An 18,977-nucleotide genomic window follows, 5' to 3' on the forward strand; every position below is an offset into this window, starting at 1 on the left:
TGTGTGGTGTTAGAACTAGAGGGTATAGGGTTGAGGACAGTGGCTGACGGGTCTGAAGCCTCTCCGGCCTCCTGTGACAGACACGCCTGGCAGTGCTGCTGTGATCTCCTCTAGAGTTGCTGACAACCAGAACAGAAAAATTCATCGGCATCAGCTGTTGTAATGGGTGGAGGCGGTGTCCTATGGCAGTTTGACTGGAGCTCGGCGCTCTGAGCCGATTGGCTGAGCGACACTTTCAAGCGAGGAGGAGGGAGTGTCAGGAGAGGAGGGAACCAGATGTGATTGGCTGGTTGGTACTGGCAGAGCTGAGGAGTCTGTGGACAGCACCAATACATCTTATCTGATCTTACTCAGCGAGAGCCAGGAGAGCTGCCCCCCCCCCCCCCCCCCATACTTTGCAACAGCCTCTAAAAACTCATGTACGTACCTCATCTCTCTCAGCAGAATTTGCTTGTGGACCTTGCAAGGAGATAGTCTGTGTGTGTGTGTGTGTGTGTGTGTGTGTGTGGACATGTCAGTGTGTATGCTTTGGTAGTGAAGGTACTGTAAGACTACATAATTGTATGGTTTCATGTGGTTTCTCTCCTTGTTCATTAGTCGTATCCAGTCCTGTGTTGCGTCCCATTTCTCCCCTTCGTCCTAGTGTACCTCTTGGCCCTACCCCACCACTGTTTTGTGCGTTCCTGCTAAGTGTTGTCCCATTTCACTTTGGATCAAGGGGCAGTGCCGTTTGAGTGTTCCAGTGTTTCAAGACGCAGGCTCGATAACGCGGGAGAGAAGAAAGTTCCCAGAATGCACTGCAAACTGCAGTTTTTTTAAAGAAAAAATCAGCGGTACTGGCAAATTATACAAATGTAAGTATTGCAACAAACCTTAAAAAATGTATAATCAACTGGAATATGTTTTTTACACATGTTGGATTATGTAAATGGTTTGTCATGACAAACTTTTTTCTCATCGCCAATGTTAACGTTACAATGTCAGTTGAGGACATGTAGCTAGCTAACGAGATTGATTTCGTCGGCGCGTAGGTGAGTTGCGTCATTACACTGTCGGCAACTGTTAACGTTTGTGAGGGCTGGTGCTGTCCCATGGCGTAGTGGAATGACACCCCTCGTAGCCGTGTTCTGAAGGGTCACTCCCACACCAAGGACACTCCAAAAACAGGGCGGGGCTTAAGCGGAAGTAACAGGACGCAGCCTAACATGGGTCACTCTTAAGAGAGAGATAATGTATATGAATGTGTATATTAGTGCGACTATACGCATGCATCAGGTGAAATTGTCTACACGTTTCCAGCTCTCTGTGTGTGTGTGTGTGTGTGTGTGTGTGTGTGTGTGTGCGTGCGTGTGCGTGAGTGTGTGTGTGCCACCCTGTATATCAGTGTGCTTGCATATGTGCATATGTGTGAGTGTATGTGTGAGATGTGAAAGAGATGTGTGTGGGGATAGGGGTGGCGTTGGGGGGGGGGGTGTCAGACTAAGGACAGGAGAGGAGGGGAGGGGGTACGTTTTTGGGGGGCTATAGCACCCCGTCCATGAAGCTGGTATCCAGACGCTGGATGAGCACGCGGATGAAGGACATCTCCTTGCGCGTGTTCTCGAAGATGACCCTGGGGTCATCCGACTGGCAACGCAGGCAGTTGGGCGCCATCACCATGGCCAGGTTGTTCACGTCCATCTTGGTGATCAACACGTTGGCAGGCTGGGCAAACACCTGGACCGATAGAGAGACAACAAGAGAGAGAGAGAGAGAAAGTGAAATAGAGACATGCTGGGAAGGTAATACTCAAAGCCGATGGCGTGAACTTCCCCGTACAGTTTCACTGTGTGTGTGTGTGTGTGTGTGTGTGTGTGTGTTACCTGTAGGAAACGGATGAGGTAGCAGAGCACCAGCTTGTTGATGTGAGGCAGGCCGAGCACCACGTTGACTGCCGCCTCGGGGCTGTCGTAATGGGTGATGCACTCCTCGTAGAACTCGTGAGGAATCAGGGGCTCCTCCAGCTCCCTGTACCACAGCTTCAACAGAGACGCTACGGGGGGGGGGGGCGGGTGCGAGAGACAGAGATGGAGAGGCAGCTTGTTTCCTGTTTTAGCTGCCCTGTACTGTGCACGGCTCATTCCTTTTTTATCATTTCTGTGACAGTCCAATCAAGAGACAGAAACAGTCCACTGGTCAGACACACACAGCACCCCCCCCCCCCGCCCCTCCCTTTCTCCAAGCCCAGAGTCACGCTAATGCCTTAATCACCCCGTGTCACTATTGGAACAAACAAGACACGCTCATTGCCTGTGTGTGTGTGTGTGTGTGTGTGTGTGTGTGTGTGTGTGTGTGTGTGCGTGCGTGTGTGTGTGTAGCTCAGTAAAGCGTCTCTCTTCTGGTAATAGTTCTGACTGATGACCTACTGAAGCAATAACTGGCTAACTGCCAACATCCAGGCTTGTCTCTCCCTCGCATCACTCCGTCTATTAAATCTTTTTTTCTGCGGGTAAATCGGGTGGCGGTGTTTTTGCAGCGGGCACACTGTGGGGGAGGGAGACCCGCAGCGTCATGTGACCTGCTGCTGCAGATCCCAGCATGCTTTGCTGGCGGAGGGGCTATTAATACTGAGGGAGAATCAGAGCACTGAATAGGGCCTGGGGATATGGCAGGGTAGGACAGCATGAGCAAGAAAGGCATTCCGATTAAAGCAAGCTTAAAGTGTGTGTGCGTGTGTGTGTGTGTGCGTGTGTGTGTGTGCGTGTGTGGGTGCGCGTGCGTGTGTGTGTGTGTGTGTGTGAGTGGGACTACCTGGGATGTGGGGGTCTTCTAGACCGGTGGGGATTTTCCACTGGTCCACTTGCAGCTTCAGGGCGTTGACCTCATCAATGTCCCCGGGAACCCTGGGAGGTCAAGAGGTCACGTCAGGAGCATAGATAAACTCGGGTCGTAAGCCAAAAATCTATAGACCTGGTGGAGCTAAACAGACAGTCAGCCTCTTACTGTCTGAGCCATGTCAGTCTAGCCTGGCTTCGCCATCCTGACCACGTGAGCTCCCATTCTGTTTCCCTCCGCAGATCAGTCTGGTCACGCTCCCATTCCACTTCCACCCGGCAAATCACAACCATTCATCTAATATGGGGCAGCGACTGTACCCATTTCATACAATGATACGATGACTAACCCACTTTTCTTTGCCCTGAATGGTTATAGGTCTATACGCTTGCGTCCAGAGGAACTGTGGTCTGCGACCATTGATGCCCCTTTGAAATCGAAAATAAATTCATTTTTGCAAATTGGGTCTGGCGAAGGCAGGCTACTGACACTGACCACAGGCCAGGCTGTCACTCTTTCACTCAACCAACCCCTCCCTCTGCCATGAACACACTCATCCTACGCCTTACCGAACAGTTTCATCTCTCTCTCTCTCTCTCTCGCCAGGGAATAGTAATTAACTCTCTCTCTCCTTCTCTCTCTCCCCCTCTCTATCCTTCTCTCCCTCTCTCTCCCCATCTCTCTCCCTCTCTTTCTCTCTCTCCTCTTCTTGTCTCTCTCCTTGTCTTTCTCTCTCCCTCTCCATCCTTGTCTCTCTCTCTCTCCTCTGTCTCTCTCTCTCTCTCTCTCACACACACACACCTGAAGATGCCCTCTGTCTGGTCTCCGTTGAGGCCCAGGACCTCCTCTGAGAGGCGGGTCTGCACCCAGGGCAGCTGGCGCTCTGGGTAGCGCTCCTTCTGCAGCGACATCACTTCCTCCAGGGAGGAGCCGAACATGGAGGGGCTGAAGATAGCGTTCCTGGCGTGCTTGATCTCCTCCAGGCATGGCTTCTGAAGACCCTGCAGACGCCAGGAGACCAGAGAGACCGTCGGTCGAGACAAACAAATACCCTGAAGGATAATGTGCTGAGGAGGAGGAGGAGGAGGAAGAGTAGGAAGAGAAGGAGGAGTAGGAGTTGGAGGAGGAGGAGTTGGAGGAGGAGTAGGTGGAGGAGGAATAGGAGGAGTAGAAGTAGGAGTAGGAGGAGAAGGATGAGGAGTTGGAGGAGGAGTAGGAGGAGTTGGAGGAGGAGTAGGAGGAGTTGGAGGAGGAGTAGGTGGAGGAGGAATAGGAGGAGAAGGATGAGGAGTTGGAGGAGGAGTTGGAGGAGTAGGTGGAGGAGGAATAGGAGGAGTAGGAGTAGGAGGAGAAGGATGAGGAGTTGGAGGAGGAGTAGGTGGAGGAGGAATAGGAGGAGTAGGAGGAGAAGGATGAGGAGTTGGAGGAGGAGGGACAGTAGATGAGCCAGTAGGCCTTTCCTCCACAAGGTCAGAGGCACCACCATGAATCTCCATCAGAAAGTGATCAGGTTAAATCTAGTCAAATACTGCAATACATTACATTACATTACATTACAGTCATTTAGCAGACACTTTTATCCAAAGCGACTAACAATAATTGCATTTAACGTAGGAAAAGCCAATGTACTACTACTTGCCAGAACTCACAAGTGCATCTTCTTTCTAAAACAAGTGACTAAGAGCATAATCTAGTGCTGAAGGCAAAGTGCAAGAATCGCATTCAAAGTACAGTGCAATATAATATAATACAATAAGTGCAATACCTTAGGGTTGAGGTCAGTGTGTGTGTGTGTGTGTGTGTGTGTACCAAGTGACAAACTGTCTCTATTACCACCCTGTGGAGATCTTGGCACACGATACATGCTTCACAGAAGCTCGGTGCCCACAAGCACAGGCTGGCATCTCCGCGGGAGGCGGGAGCATACACACCACAGCAATCATAAACCTGCACGGATACACACACACACACACGCGCGCGCACACACACACACACGCGCGCTATAAAAAATAACCACATCCGCCTGTCAGTCAATCCCTCGCCGTCTCCTGTCTCCTGTTCGTCCTGCTGCACACGTCCATTTGTCTTCCTGTCTCTCGCTCTCCTTCTTCACACCCCCTCTCTCCAGCTCTCCGTCTCTCCTGTGCCTCCTCCTATCTTCCCATCCTCTGAGCTGTGCTCTGTCATGGGTGGCACAGCCCCCTCTTGTGGTGGCAGCAGAAACAGCAGCTTTCACAGACTGATCCTGCCCTGTACGGACGTGACTGTGCGACAGAATCCCGTCAAACGGGACGCCATGTGGATCTACAGCCTCCGGACCCCCTCACGCACATCCATCCCCCTGTAGCAGCACTGCTGTGGCCGGGACGTGCGACATCAGCGGTGGCTGACGGCAAAGAGCGGGGGTCACCAGGGGCACATAGAAGGTCAAATGGGACAGTAGCCATGTTTCCATCCACATGTTTTATGCAAATTAAGTTATATCAATTTAAAAATGCCTTATGGAAACGGTAAAATTCGATTAAAAATCATGAAAATCGACAAGTAGTTTGTACTGTCGATCTCATCGGATTTTCTCTTGTTCGATAAAAGTCTTTTGTGATAAATGCTTTATCCGATTTAAAGCACTAGATGGAAACGCACGTTCACCGGCTTTATTCGCATTCATATTTTTAGCGATCCTCACACAATTCGATTGACAAGTGGATGGAAACAGTGGATGTCAGAGCATGCTCACACTGAAGATGGAGTGTTGGAGGGTCACTGACAGGCCGACCGGCTGGTTTGGCCGGCTGGTATTGGACTGCAGCAGAATGTTGGAAGGTTATTGACAGAGAGACAGACTGGTTTTTAGTCAGGGGGAGGATGAATGAGCAGTGGAATGTCCCCCTGGAGGCTGTTTCCATGACACCCAACATACCCCCCTGCCAACCACACACACACACACACACACACACACACACACACACACACACACACATACACACACACACACACACACTGCACCCCAACCCCTGTCCCGCCCCATCCATAGTCTGCGAGTCACTATAGCAGAGGCAGTCTGGGATGTCATGTGATACATTATAAAAACACAGCCAAGATGAAAACTCAGAGAGCACATCTGCCTCAAGGCCCCCTTTAATTGGAAGACTGGTTAAGAAATCAATAAGAGAGAGAGAGAGAGAGAGAGAGAGGGGAGAGTTAGTGTGTGTGTGTGTGTGTGTGTGTGTGTGTGTGTGTGTGTGCGTTTGTGTGTTCGTTTGTTTGTGTGTGTGTGTGTGTGTGTGTGTGTGTGTGCGTTTATGTGTTTATGTGTTTGTGTGTGTATACAGTATGTGTGTATGCGTGTGTGTGTTGGTAATTTACACCAAGGAAATGGAACCACCCCAGCACACTCAGCAGGAGTCCAACCATTAGACTTTTACATAATAAGTCTGCATTATGTACAGCCTAGCTGAAATAAAAAATCAGTTAACACACACACACACACACACACACACACACACACACACATAGCTGCAAGGGAGATGATTACAATTAAAAGTTAATGGAATGGAAACACCTAAACACCACTGGCAGGCAGGAAGTCCTTTGTCACACCAAAACAAAAACAAAGGACTTATAACAAGGCTTTAGTTTATCCACTCATTCATCTTCTCACCCCGCAGATGGGCCTACAATCTACAGTAATCATTCAAAGGTGGCATACATTAGTGTTTGTGTGTGTGTGTGTGTGTGTGTGTGTGTGTGTGTGTGTGTGTGTGTGTGAGAACGTGTGTGTGTGCGTGAGAGAGTGTGAGTGTGTGCGTGAGAGTGTGCATGAGAGTGTGTGTGTGCATGTGAGTGAGTCTGTGTGTGCATGTTGGAGGATGTGAGTGGAGCATTGCGTTCTGCCCTCCTCCCTGCTCTCCTCTCCCCGGGAGCTGGTCCTCCTCCCTGCTCTCCTCTCCCTGGGAGCTGGTCCTCCTCCCTGCTCTCCTCTCCCTGGGAGCTGGTCCTCCTCCCTGCTCTCCTCTCCCTGGGAGCTGGTCCTCCTCTCTGCTCTCCTCTCCCCGGGAGCTGGTCCTCCTCCCTGCTCTCCTCTCCCCGGGAGCTGGTCCTCCTCCCTGCTCTCCTCTCCCCGGGAGCTGGTCCTCCTCCCTGCTCTCCTCTCTCCAGGAGCTGGTCCTCCTCCCTGCTCTCCTCTCCCTGGGAGCTGGTCCTCCTCCCTGCTCTCCTCTCCCTGGGAGCTGGTCCTCCTCCCTGCTCTCCTCTCTCTGGTCCTCCTCCCTGCTCTCCTCTCCCTGGGAGCTGGTCCTCCTCCCTGCTCTCCTCTCCCTGGGAGCTTGCTGATATTAAATTCTTAATCGGGGGGAGGGAGCTGTGCGAGCAGGGTTGTTAATTATGTGGTGAGTGGGGTCTGCGCCATCGCCGTGGGGGTGGTTAGCATTAGCACGCAGCCTCTCTTCTCAGGCAATCAGCGGCTCGACCTGCTAGTTGCTGACGCTAACGCCAGGGAGAGAAGCAGCCCGCAACAGCTCCTCCTCAAGCCTTCAGACACGGCACCAAAAAGACAGACTAAGGGCCATGCGTAGAAGGAAGGCACAGTCTATTCTTACGGCGGTCATAAGAATAGACTTGCCCGCTATTCTTATGGTGCCCTATCTACCACCTCACAATCGCAGTGGCCGTAAGAATAGCCCGCTATACTTACGGCGCCAAATCTTGTTTTGGGGAATTCTGCTTTCAAAACCTACCCAGCTGGCACATGACCGACCTTCAACGTTGAAATATAGTTGGATTAATGTCAGCCGTCCTTTCAATCTTGAAACAACATTGAATGCTCAATGGTTGAAAAAGGTTGATAAATTACTTCGAAATCAACGTTGAAATTCTGTTGAAGATCTGTACGTTCAATCAACATGATGTCTTCAACCTGCCTTATAGCCCCGTTAATGGACAATATGGGTAAAAAGTTGCCCAACAAAGATTTTTCTTTATATATCTTTGCAGTACATTAATTTAATTGGTCACAAATCCTTATTTTGCGCTTGCACAAAGAATGAGATTCAAATTTCCTTTTGTGGACATCCGAGGATTATGGACACCGTAGTTTCTTTTGAAATTTTGGCACAGTGCATCGTGTGTAATGTTTGTCTCATTAGCTGGACGTAGCTTCTGAAGTCATTCTTCACCCGTAAGGCAGTAACTTACTCTACTGTCTGTGAAATCATTGTGTATTACTAATTTCAGAAACATTCTACTGTGAATGCCTTTTTCTGTGGCACTGCTGTATATACGGCTGTCACAAAATGTGCGTGTGCATGCCACTGCAACCCCCATTTCACTGCTGTTGTAGGCCTACATGTGCATCTTGATTCTTATGTACAAAGTTCACACCTTTGTTCTCTGTGGCTACATGCATTGAAGAAGTTGAAGCAAAGTTTCAATTTCAACAGTGATGCAACGTTGACTCAAAGACCTTCATTCACCCATGTTGAAAAGTAAACCGTTGAAACAACGTCGCGATATCAACGTTGATTCATTGATACGTTTGACTTTCAAAATCAAAACCTAATCCAACATTGATTCACGTCGTCACATGACACTGAATCACCTGTGAATCAACGTTGAAATGCCAGCTGGGTACGCAACTCTAACCCTATCCCTAACCCTAAACCTAACCTTTACCGTACTATAACCCAAATATAAAGGTATTTAGGGATAAAATACTTGAAATTGTTCCTTCCAGCCACTGTAAAAATAGTCACTCCCTAGAAGGAAACTCTGCTCTCTTGTCTAAAGGTGTCTGCACGCTGCCTCAACCAATGGCAAAAAACTCCCAACACCCAACATTCTAAAGTTGGCAGTTGTTGTTAGAATGTTGGAAGCTTAAAATTCAGCTGCAAAATCCGTCCAACCAACACCATCAGTCACCAACAAACATGGCACACCAACCCAACGTTGGTGTTGGTTTGGACAGTATGCAGACACCATTAGAGGTGACATCATTGAGCTGACGATGGAGGCCCGATCCACAGTGGCATCGCCTCAGTGAACGCACGCCGATTCGCGGTTGCGCACACAAACGCAAGCACGCACGTAACTTTGCAGGCGTATAAATATACAAACGTGCACATACTGTACACAGACACACACATGCAGATATACACCAATGTTTTCTGTCACTGGGTAAGAGTAGTAATGGACAGGAAATGGAAGACATACCTTCTTAGCTCCGGTAAGAGCCGCCTTCTGCAGTTTCCGGTAACAGTATTTGGCATAGCTGCTGATCGCCACCCCTATAACACACACACACACACACACACACACACACACACACACACACACACACACACACACACACACACACACACACACAGTTTGGTTATTGGAAAATAGTCGACTTATGGTTTAACTAGAGTTTGTAGCGTGGTCACAAAGAGAACTCTTTCTGACACACACACACACACACACACACACACACACACACACACACACACACACACACACACACACACACACACACAGAGCTGGAAACATCCAATTATCTGCCAGGAGTCTACAGTAATATTCTGATCTGGACACAGCTCATTTCACGTAGTGAACACATGCAATGTAGTCTCTCACACACAGGAGTATGTGTTACAGTGCAGTACGATATGACGCCCACGGTACGACCGTTACAGCATACTGACGTGGACTCAAATAAAATGTTGTCACTGCAGTGAACTCCTGTCCACTGCTGTCCCCCGTCCTGTTACTCTTATGCCGGGCTCACACTACAGGTTATTTGGGCCGATTTATCCCCGATTCACCCCTCCCGACAATCGGAAGAGAAATGGTTGGTCGGTCGGTACCGATGTTACCAATGATGCCCAGATGATCTTATAATGGGAGGGGTTTACTAATCCAATCTTAAACCTCCCGATCAGCTCGCAGACCCATCAGGGCCGCCCCGAGAATATCAAGCATGTTTGATATTTAGATTATTATGTCACTACAGTACTTTACAAGAGATGGCGAGACCAGTGGTTCGTTGCTCCCTTGGGCACGATAATATCCTGTAGTGTGTGATTAGCCATTATTTCAAATCGTGTAGCGTGTGCTTGAGGATGGTTACACTATTTATTTAATAACTGTTATTTACGTGACAAGGGAGGAGAAGTGGCTTTGCTTTAGACGGAGGAGTCGCTGTGCAGTAGCATGTGGGTGGGCGGCCCCTCGTAGACGGGCGGGGGCTCTGACTGGAGGTGGGGGGGGGGGGGGGGCTGGTAGGCGGGGGGCGGGAGTGTTAGAAGCCTTGCAAGGCCAGAGCAAGGACAAGCTGGAAGCTTGTGATCTCAGCAGGGTAGAACCGCCTCGATCATACACACACACACGCACACAGGCGCGAGCACACACACACAGGCGCATGCACACACACACACACACACACACACACACACACACACACACACACACACACACACACACACACACACACAGAAAAACCCTTCACAACAAACACAACAAACTGGCACTTGGTAGACCTCTTCTCACCTTTTCAGTCAGCTGAATCAATATCAGTGAATCATCATTCATGCCCCCTCCACCATGACCACACAGGAATGCTGATTAACTACTACATAGTCATTACATTACATTACATTACAGGCATTTAGCTGACGCTTTTGTCCAAAGCGAATTACAATAATTTCATTTAATGTAGGAAAAGCCAATGTACCATTACCTGCCAGAATTCACAAGTGACTAAAAGCATAATAGTGCTGAAGGCAAAGCGCAAGAAAAGCAATCTAAAAATACAATAGGTGCTTAAGAGGGAGAATCCTGGTAGTGCTTCTTGAAGAGATGAGTTTTGAGCCTGTGGCGAAAGATGGGCAGTAACTCTGCTGTCCTGCCGTCAGCGGGCGTCTCGCCATAGCAGTAGTCTCGCCATACCAGACTTTCAAGATCTCCGCATTCCGAAAGTCTGAAGACATCTCCATTGAAAATGGTTGCCAGAACAGCGCCGAAAATCGACGCTACCAATCAGAGCCACTGCCTACATCTTCAATAGGGTGAAAGATCCGCCGAGTAGAGAATCAAATCAAAACAATACAGTCATGGTCCATTAGGAAGGACCACCTGATTGTTTTTTTTTTCAATCTCTCAAATTGTTTCCACTCACTTTTAGCGATGAAACCTGGATGAACGTCTTTGAGAGAGGTGTTTAGAGGGTGACTCAAACCTGGATGAACATCTTCAGCCTCTAGTTGAGAGAGGTGTTTAGAGGCTGACTCAAACCTGGACGAACGTCTTCAGCCTCTAGTTGAGAGAGGTGTTTAGAGGCTGACTCAAACCTGGACGAACGTCTTCAGTCTCTAGTTGAGAGAGGTGTTTAGAGGCTGACTCAAACCTGGACGAACGTCTTCAGTCTCTAGCTGAGAGAGGTGTTTAGAGGCTGACTCAAACCTGGACGAACGTCTTCAGTCTCTAGTTGAGAGAGGTGTTTAGAGGGTGACTCAAACCTGGACGAACATCTTCAGCCTCTAGTTGAGAGAGGTGTTTAGAGGCTGACTCAAACCTGGACGAACGTCTTCAGCCTCTAGTTGAGAGAGGTGTTTAGAGGCTGACTCAAACCTGGACGAACGTCTTCAGTCTCTAGTTGAGAGAGGTGTTTAGAGGCTGACTCAAACCTGGACGAACGTCTTCAGTCTCTAGCTGAGAGAGGTGTTTAGAGGCTGACTCAAACCTGGACGAACGTCTTCAGTCTCTAGTTGAGAGAGGTGTTTAGAGGGTGACTCAAACCTGGATGAACATCTTCAGCCTCTAGTTGAGAGAGGTGTTTAGAGGCTGACTCAAACCTGGACGAACGTCTTCAGCCTCTAGTTGAGAGAGGTGTTTAGAGGCTGACTCAAACCTGGACGAACGTCTTCAGCCTCTAGTTGAGAGAGGTGTTTAGAGGCTGACTCAAACCTGGACGAACGTCTTCAGTCTCTAGTTGAGAGAGGTGTTTAGAGGCTGACTCAAACCTGGACGAACGTCTTCAGCCTCTAGTTGAGCACAGAGTTTAGAGGCTGACTCAAACCTGGACGAACGTCTTCAGTCTCTAGTTGAGAGAGGTGTTTAGAGGCTGACTCAAACCTGGACGAACGTCTTCAGCCTCTAGTTGAGAGAGGTGTTTAGAGGCTGACTCAAACCTGGACGAACATCTTCAGTCTCTAGTTGAGAGAGGTGTTTAGAGGCTGACTCAAACCTGGACGAACATCTTCAGCCTCTAGTTGAGAGAGGTGTTTAGAGGCTGACTCACACCTGGACGAACGTCTTCAGTCTCTAAGTTGAGAGAGGTGTTTAGAGGCTGACTCAAACCTGGACGAACGTCTTCAGTCTCTAAGTTGAGAGAGGTGTTTAGAGGCTGACTCACACCTGGACGAACGTCTTCAGCCTCTAGTTGAGAGAGGTGTTTAGAGGCTGACTCAAACCTGGACGAACGTCTTCAGTCTCTAGTTGAGAGAGGTGTTTAGAGGCTGACTCAAACCTGGACGAATGTCTTCAGCCTCTAGTTGAGAGAGGTGTTTAGAGGCTGACTCAAACCTGGACGAACGTCTTCAGTCTCTAGTTGAGAGAGGTGTTTAGAGGCTGACTCAAACCTGGACGAACGTCTTCAGCCTCTAGTTGAGAGAGGTGTTTAGAGGCTGACTCAAACCTGGACGAACGTCTTCAGTCTCTAGTTGAGAGAGGTGTTTAGAGGCTGACTCAAACCTGGACGAACGTCTTCAGCCTCTAGTTGAGAGAGGTGTTTAGAGGCTGACTCAAACCTGGACGAACGTCTTCAGCCTCTAGTTGAGAGCAGCGTTGTTGTGGAGCAGTGAGCCTGCGTAACCACAGGGAATATACAACACATACACAGAAGTCAGCTGAGTGTGTGTTTTGCCCTCCTCACCCTTGGTGTCGTTGAGGGGGTCCATGTGCCGGTAGATGTAGCCCTCCAGGTAAGAGTGGAAGCGGGGCGTCGGGGGGAAGAAGGCCAGGCAGATGGCCATGAGCTCCCAGCCGCGCTCCAGGCTGTCGTAGCGGAAGTTCTCCGTGGTCTGGCGGCACAGCTGGATGTAGAGCTCGTCACGCAGCCCCTGGCTGCTCCAGCCCCGCACTGACACCTGACACACATACACACACGCGCACAGACACACACACAGAAACACACGCACGCACACGCAGACAGACACACACAGAAACACACGCGCCAAACGCACACACACAGATAGGGGTGGGATGGAGTGGTTAGATGTAACCTATATTAGTGAAATAGGAGAAACGGGAGTGTGTGTGTGTGTGGGGGGGGGGGGGTTAGGGTGGAGATAGAGACAGAGAGACGGTCTGCTGTGCTGACCTCTAGGGCGACGGTCAGGGGATCGATCTTGGAGCGGCGGTCTCCCATGTAGGTCTGGACCAGCTTGAAGATCTCCACCGCCTCCTTCTTCACCATGCGGTCCGACGTCACGATCATGGGCTTCTTGATTGGTTCGCTGCTCCACGCCAGCATGTTGGCGATGGACACTTTTCGCCGGAACAGACCCTAAGAGGGAGGGAGGGGTTAAGATAATTCTCCACACTGTTCTGTGAGTACATGTGTGTGTGTGCTTGTTTGAGTGTGGATTCCTATGTATGGGTGTGGTTGTGTGTGTGTGTGCATACCTGTGTGTGTTTGTTGAAGTGCTTGGACGCCCAGTTCTCGATGTCCGTCTCCGAGGAGGGTTTGCGCAGGTTGAACTCTGGAAAAACTCCGCAGCTGGAGCTGGGCATCATGTTACGGGCGTTCCGACTGGCCTCAAACTGGGCACACGCTCCCAGATCCTCCGACTGAGAGAGAGGGAGAGAGAGAGAGAGGTCCAGTCCTAAATTGGTTTAGGACCTATTTAACCGGTCGTGATTTCTTCGTTGCCCTTGGTGACCACAGCTCAGAATGGATTCCTATGACCTGTGGGGTGCCTCAAGGATCCATCCTCGGACCTCTGCTCTTCAGTCTGTACATGCTGCCTGGCAGTGTCATCAGAAGGCACAACGTTAGCTACCATAGCTACGCAGATGATACCCAACTCTATATTTCTGTAACACCCAGTAATTACAGCTCGATTGACTGCCTTGTTGAGTGTATTATGGATATAAATGTATGGATGTCACATAATTTCCTCCAGCTAAACTAAGACAAAACAGAAGTACTGATCATTGGTGAAAAAGCTGAAAGAGAGAAACTATCTGCACATTTAAAAACTGACACCAAATGCCAGGCTAAAAAACTAGGTGTCATACTTGACTCAGACAGACCACTCAGGTCCTCACGTACTGAACTCCTAACAGTTCAAAAGCCAGGACCAAGAGACACGGAGAGTCAGCTGTCAGTCTCTATGCCCCCAACCTCTGGAACATCCTGCCAGAATACCTAAGAACGGCTGAAACAATGGAAATCTTTAAGCAAGATCTTAAGACGCACCTTTTCAGTCTAGCCTACAATCACTAGGCAGGACATACTGTAGAGACACAGAAGACAGCCTTCAGCCTGCTTGTGAATCCTCCGTATACATTGGTGTATATCCTGTTATGCACTGCGTGTATATTTAGATGTGTATACAGATGCTGGTTGCCCTGCAACTGGCACGTTCTATTTTAATATCTGTGTTGCTTTTATGGCTCTGTGTGCTACCAACCCTTTCTGCCTCCCCTCTCCCTAGTGCCTCTCTCTCTCCCTCCTATCCTCTAACCAGGTCCAGTGGATGCCCCACTGTCACCCACAGACCACCCTGAGTCTGATAGATACCCCTGTGTCTGCTGTGGATGTCCAGTACAGCCACTAACCCTGTCCTCCACCCTCCTCCCTAGTGTCTCTCCCTCTTTTACTCTAAACACGTCCTGTGGACACGCCCTGTCCCCTACAGGCCACCCTGTAGCAGGTCCTGGAGAACCCCCCCCCCTCCCTCCGTCCTCGGCCAAGGTCCACCAAATGTCTCCTGGGGAGGTGCCCTGCCGTCCTCGTGTCCTCTGTGTCGTCAGCTGTCCCTATCCAGCCAACCCCCCTTTTTACCTCTGGCTCTGCTTTCCATCCCCTCACCTCTGCTTTGAGGCATTCTCTATGAGCCTGTCCTTACTAAGTACTTACTGTCCTTTTTATATGATTCACTTAAATATCATTAGAGACTACATGGATACCTAACATATAATGGCCTACCATGTAGGCAACTTCTCTGTAACTACTGTATGTGTGCACTCTACTGTTAGTCATGTCTCTCTTATGAAGTATTTAGCCCATGTTTACTGCTCTGTGTATGTTCTTAGCCAATAGGCAAACATACTCCTGGAGCTTGCTCGATCGCCTTGTTGAGAGAGGTCAGGGAAGAATTTTTATAGCTCACTTTTCTGGCCCCCAGGTGGAACTGTTCTTTTGCTTCCCTCTGGAATATGTAGAGGTGGGACCTATGCCCCCCCAACCCCCCCATTGCTCTCTGTAAAGCACATTGTGTTGTCTCTGTGTATGAAATGTGCTATACAAATAAAGTTTGATTTGATTTGAAAGAGAGAGAGAATGAGAGGGAGAGAGAGAGAGAATGAGAGGGAGAGAGAGAAAGAGAGGGTGAGGGAGGAGGAGAGAGAGAGAGAGGGAGAGGGGGAGGGAGAAAAAGAGGGAGAGAGAGTGAGTGAGAGAGGGGGGCAGAGGGAGAGTGGGAGGGAGGGGGAGAGAAAGAAAGAGAGACAGAAAGGGTGGGCGATGAAGAAAGATGTTAATTAACTTTGTTCTGTTGTTCTAGCGCAATCATAATTAAGGAGGACAGGCAGTGTGAATTAGAGAGAAACTGTCTCAATCTGGAGCCAGAATTGGCCTGGGAAGAGATAGAGAGCAGATAATTAAACTGACAAATCTCTCCAAAACTCCAGCTTTCACATGTCTGCCAACCTGAGAAAAATAAGGCTCAGTGGGTAAGAGATATGGTGGAACAACAACAACAACATATTATTATTATTATTATTATTATTAATAACAACAACAACAGTAATAATATTAGTAGTACTATTAATATTATTGTTTCTATTATTATTATTATTATTATTTACAACATTCTGCGATTACATCTATGAATATACAGTATTCCTTATTAAAGGAATTCATGAAATAATGAAAAGCTTTCTGTCTTGGCGCTGCCATGTTTTGTGAGCGCTTCTACATCTCTCTGCTCACAGCTAAGAGCAAACTACTCTGTCCCAGCAGCACACAGCAATTACCCACAATGCCCCTGGATAGGGACCAGAGAGGTGGGCAGAGATTAGAGTACAGAAGCCGACTGGCGGCCCTCAGACCTCACGCGAACAGCCAGGCACTAATCTCTCCATGTCCACCACATCTCCCTCCCTCCCTCCCTCCCTCCCTCCCTCCCTCCCTCTCTCTCTTTTTCTCCTCTCTCGGTCACGGGCCCCCCCCACCTCGCCAGGCCTCCTGCACCTCCTCTCTCCTCCTCTCTCTCTACGCTGACAGACAGAACGCGTGAACTCCTCCTCCTTCGCAGGCGCTCTCAGATCTCTCACTTCCCCGTCTTCTGTTCCTCTGGCGCCCGTCGACGGGACCGACCGACTGCCGCTGCGCGAGGCAGAGCAGGTGGCCTGGCGCTAAAAGCCGCCGCCGCCGCTAAAAAGCGGACGAACAAAGGAGTGCATGAGAGGGAGAGGTGGGTGAATGAAGGGGTGAGGAGAGGAGGAGGGTGGAGGGGTGGATTTATGGAGGAGTGAGGAGAGGAGAGGAGGGTGGGTGAATGGAGAAGTGAGGAGAGGAGGAGGGTGGAGGAGTGAGGAGAGGAGGGTGGATGAATGGAGAGGTGAGAAGAGCTAATTGGCTACTAATTCCCACCTCATCCCTCTCTGGCCGGCCTCCCATGTTCTCCTGACACATTCCACAGGCCTGCTGACTCCGTCTCACACGTCCCCACAGACCGCAGCACGGGCCGGGACGCATGTGTTTGGCTCTCTCTGTGTGTGTGTGTGTGTGTGTGTGTGTGTGTGTGCACGTGTCTCTGGTACATGCGGTACAGTGCGGAGTCTCAGTCTGGTCTGTGTCTGCTGGTGGGCCTGGCTCCTAGCAGCAGTGCAGTAGTTACATGAGCTCAGTCTCATCTCGTCTGCAGCTCTTAAAATAATTATCGGCGCGACATCATGAAACATGCATGGCCGTACTCTGGGGTGTGTCTGTGAGTGAGAGAATATGAGGCGGTCTGCACGCAGGAGATGACGTGCAGGAAGTGAACAATAATGATGACACTACTACTGACTGGTGGGCCTGTCAGATTTAGCTCAAACCCTTTAGAACATTCATAGAGTTGTGGACCCAGATAATGCATCTAAGGTGTGTGTTCGCACGTGTGTGTGCACACGTGTGTGTGTGTGTGTGTGAGAGAGAGAGAGAGAGAGTGTGTGTGCACACGTGTGTCCGAGAGAGAGTGTGTGTGAGAGTGTGTGCACCCACGTGTGAGTGTGTGTGTGAGAGAGTGTGTGTGCGCACGTGTGTGTGTGAGTGAGTGTGTGCGCACGCGTGAGTGTGTGTGTGCGTGTTTGTGACTGTGTGTGTGTATGTGTGTGTGCGTGAGTGTGTGTGAGTCAGTGTGTGTGTATGTGTGAGTGTGTGTTTGTATGTGTGTGTATGAGTGCGTGTGTGTGAGTGTGTGTGAGTGTGTGTGTGTATGAGAGCGTGTGTGTGTGTGTGTGAGTGTGTGTGTGTATGAGAGCGTGTGTGTGTGAGTGTGTGTGTGTATGAGAGCGTGTGTATGAGAGCGTGTGAGTGTGTGTGTATGAGAGTGTGTGTGTGTGTGTGTGTGAGTGTGTGTATGAGAGCGTGTGTGTATGAGCGTGTGTGTGTGTGTGAGTGTGTGTGTGTATGAGCGTGTGTGTGTGTGTGAGTGTGTATAAGAGCTTGTGTGTGTGTGCGTGTGTGTATGAGCGTGTGCGTGTGTGTGTGTGTGAGTGTGTGTACCTGTGAGGGGTGCAGGTAGGGCTCTGGCGAGGCCAGGTTTGTCTGGACGGAGAGGCTCTTCTCCAGCAGCAACTGAGGGAAGCCCAGCCGGTCGAAGGTGCTGCGCTTCCAGTGGTGTCCGCCGCCGTCGCTCTGGGCCAGCGCCTCGTCCTCGCTGAACGCCCGCGTCACGGGCCCGGGCAGCGGCTGAGGCACGGCGCCGTCGCTCTCGTAGCCGTCCTTCGACCCGCCGCCGCCGCCCCCCTGGCCCGACTCCCAGCTGCTCCTCTGCTTCATCACCTGCTGAGCCTCCCAGGCCAGACGCGCCTGCGCCAGCAGCGCCTCGGACAGCGTCCCCGCCTCCCGCTCCGCCCCCAGCTCCGCCCCCAGCTCCGGCGGCAGCGACGGCTTGCGGCTCTTGCGCTTGCGGTTCCCGCCGGGGGAGAAGCCGCCGCCGGCCCCGGCCCCGCCCACGCCGGCGGCGGCGTTGGATGAGGAGGAGGAGGACAGCGAGTGGTGGTGCTGGCTGGAGCTCCAGGACATGGAGTCCTCGTACAGCAGCCTCTGCCCCGCCCCCTCGCCGCCCGCCTCGCCGCTGTAGTCCAGCAGCAGCCGGGGGTCACGGATCAGCGATTGGCTGTGCTGCAGGGTGTAGGAGCCGCCGTAGGACCCGCCTCCGCCGCCGCCCGCCGTTCCGTAGCGCAGCAGGCGGTCGGCCGTCTTGAAGCGCGGGCTGGACGACGACGACTGCTCCACGTAGACCAGCTGCTTCACGTACTCCTTCCCCGCCGGGCTGTACTCCAGGCTCGCCGCCTTCTCCGGGCACTTCTGCCGCGTCAGCACCAGCTGGCCGTAGGGGGAGTGGCTCTGCTTGGGCGAGTGGTAGAGCGCCGAGGAGGAGGAGGGCGGCGGCTTGCGGGCGGGGGACTTGCCCGTGCCGTACAGGGAGGAGGGGTCGATGCCGACGCTGACACCGTGTGCGTGCGCGTCGGTGGGCGGCTCCTCGTAGATGGGCTGGGGCTGGTACTCCGAGGGGGGCTCCTCGTACAGGGGGGGCTCGTAGGCGTAGCGCGGCGACGGCGGCTGCGAGTCGGCCGAGGAGCGGCGGTGGTGGGGCGGGTGGTGGAGGGTGCCGGTCCCGCCCAGCTCCGCCCTCTTGAGGAAGGGGGACTGGCGGCGTTCCGCGTAGAGGGCGGGGGAGCCGTCGGGCTCGGGG

At 51.2% G+C, this 18,977-nt stretch overlaps 1 protein-coding gene across 1 annotated transcript in view; it reads right to left on the reverse strand.

Moving 5' to 3' along the window:
• Positions 1 to 1,521: 1,521 nt before the first annotated feature.
• arhgap39 (Rho GTPase activating protein 39) overlaps positions 1,522 to 18,977 on the reverse strand; it is a gene marked incomplete at both ends in the record, with an annotated part of 71,356 nt that continues 53,900 nt past the window's right edge. The window contains 9 exons of the mRNA XM_084443885.1: positions 1,522 to 1,716; positions 1,863 to 2,032; positions 2,791 to 2,882; positions 3,616 to 3,815; positions 9,022 to 9,095; positions 12,719 to 12,932; positions 13,166 to 13,351; positions 13,471 to 13,635; positions 17,783 to 18,970. Of these exons, the coding sequence (XP_084300011.1) occupies positions 1,522 to 1,716; positions 1,863 to 2,032; positions 2,791 to 2,882; positions 3,616 to 3,815; positions 9,022 to 9,095; positions 12,719 to 12,932; positions 13,166 to 13,351; positions 13,471 to 13,635; positions 17,783 to 18,970 (2,484 nt within the window). The remainder of the gene's footprint in view (positions 1,717 to 1,862; positions 2,033 to 2,790; positions 2,883 to 3,615; positions 3,816 to 9,021; positions 9,096 to 12,718; positions 12,933 to 13,165; positions 13,352 to 13,470; positions 13,636 to 17,782; positions 18,971 to 18,977) is intronic.

This window comes from Borostomias antarcticus (assembly GCF_949987555.1).
Source record: "Borostomias antarcticus genome assembly, chromosome: 10".
Lineage (NCBI taxonomy): Eukaryota > Metazoa > Chordata > Actinopteri > Stomiiformes > Stomiidae > Borostomias > Borostomias antarcticus.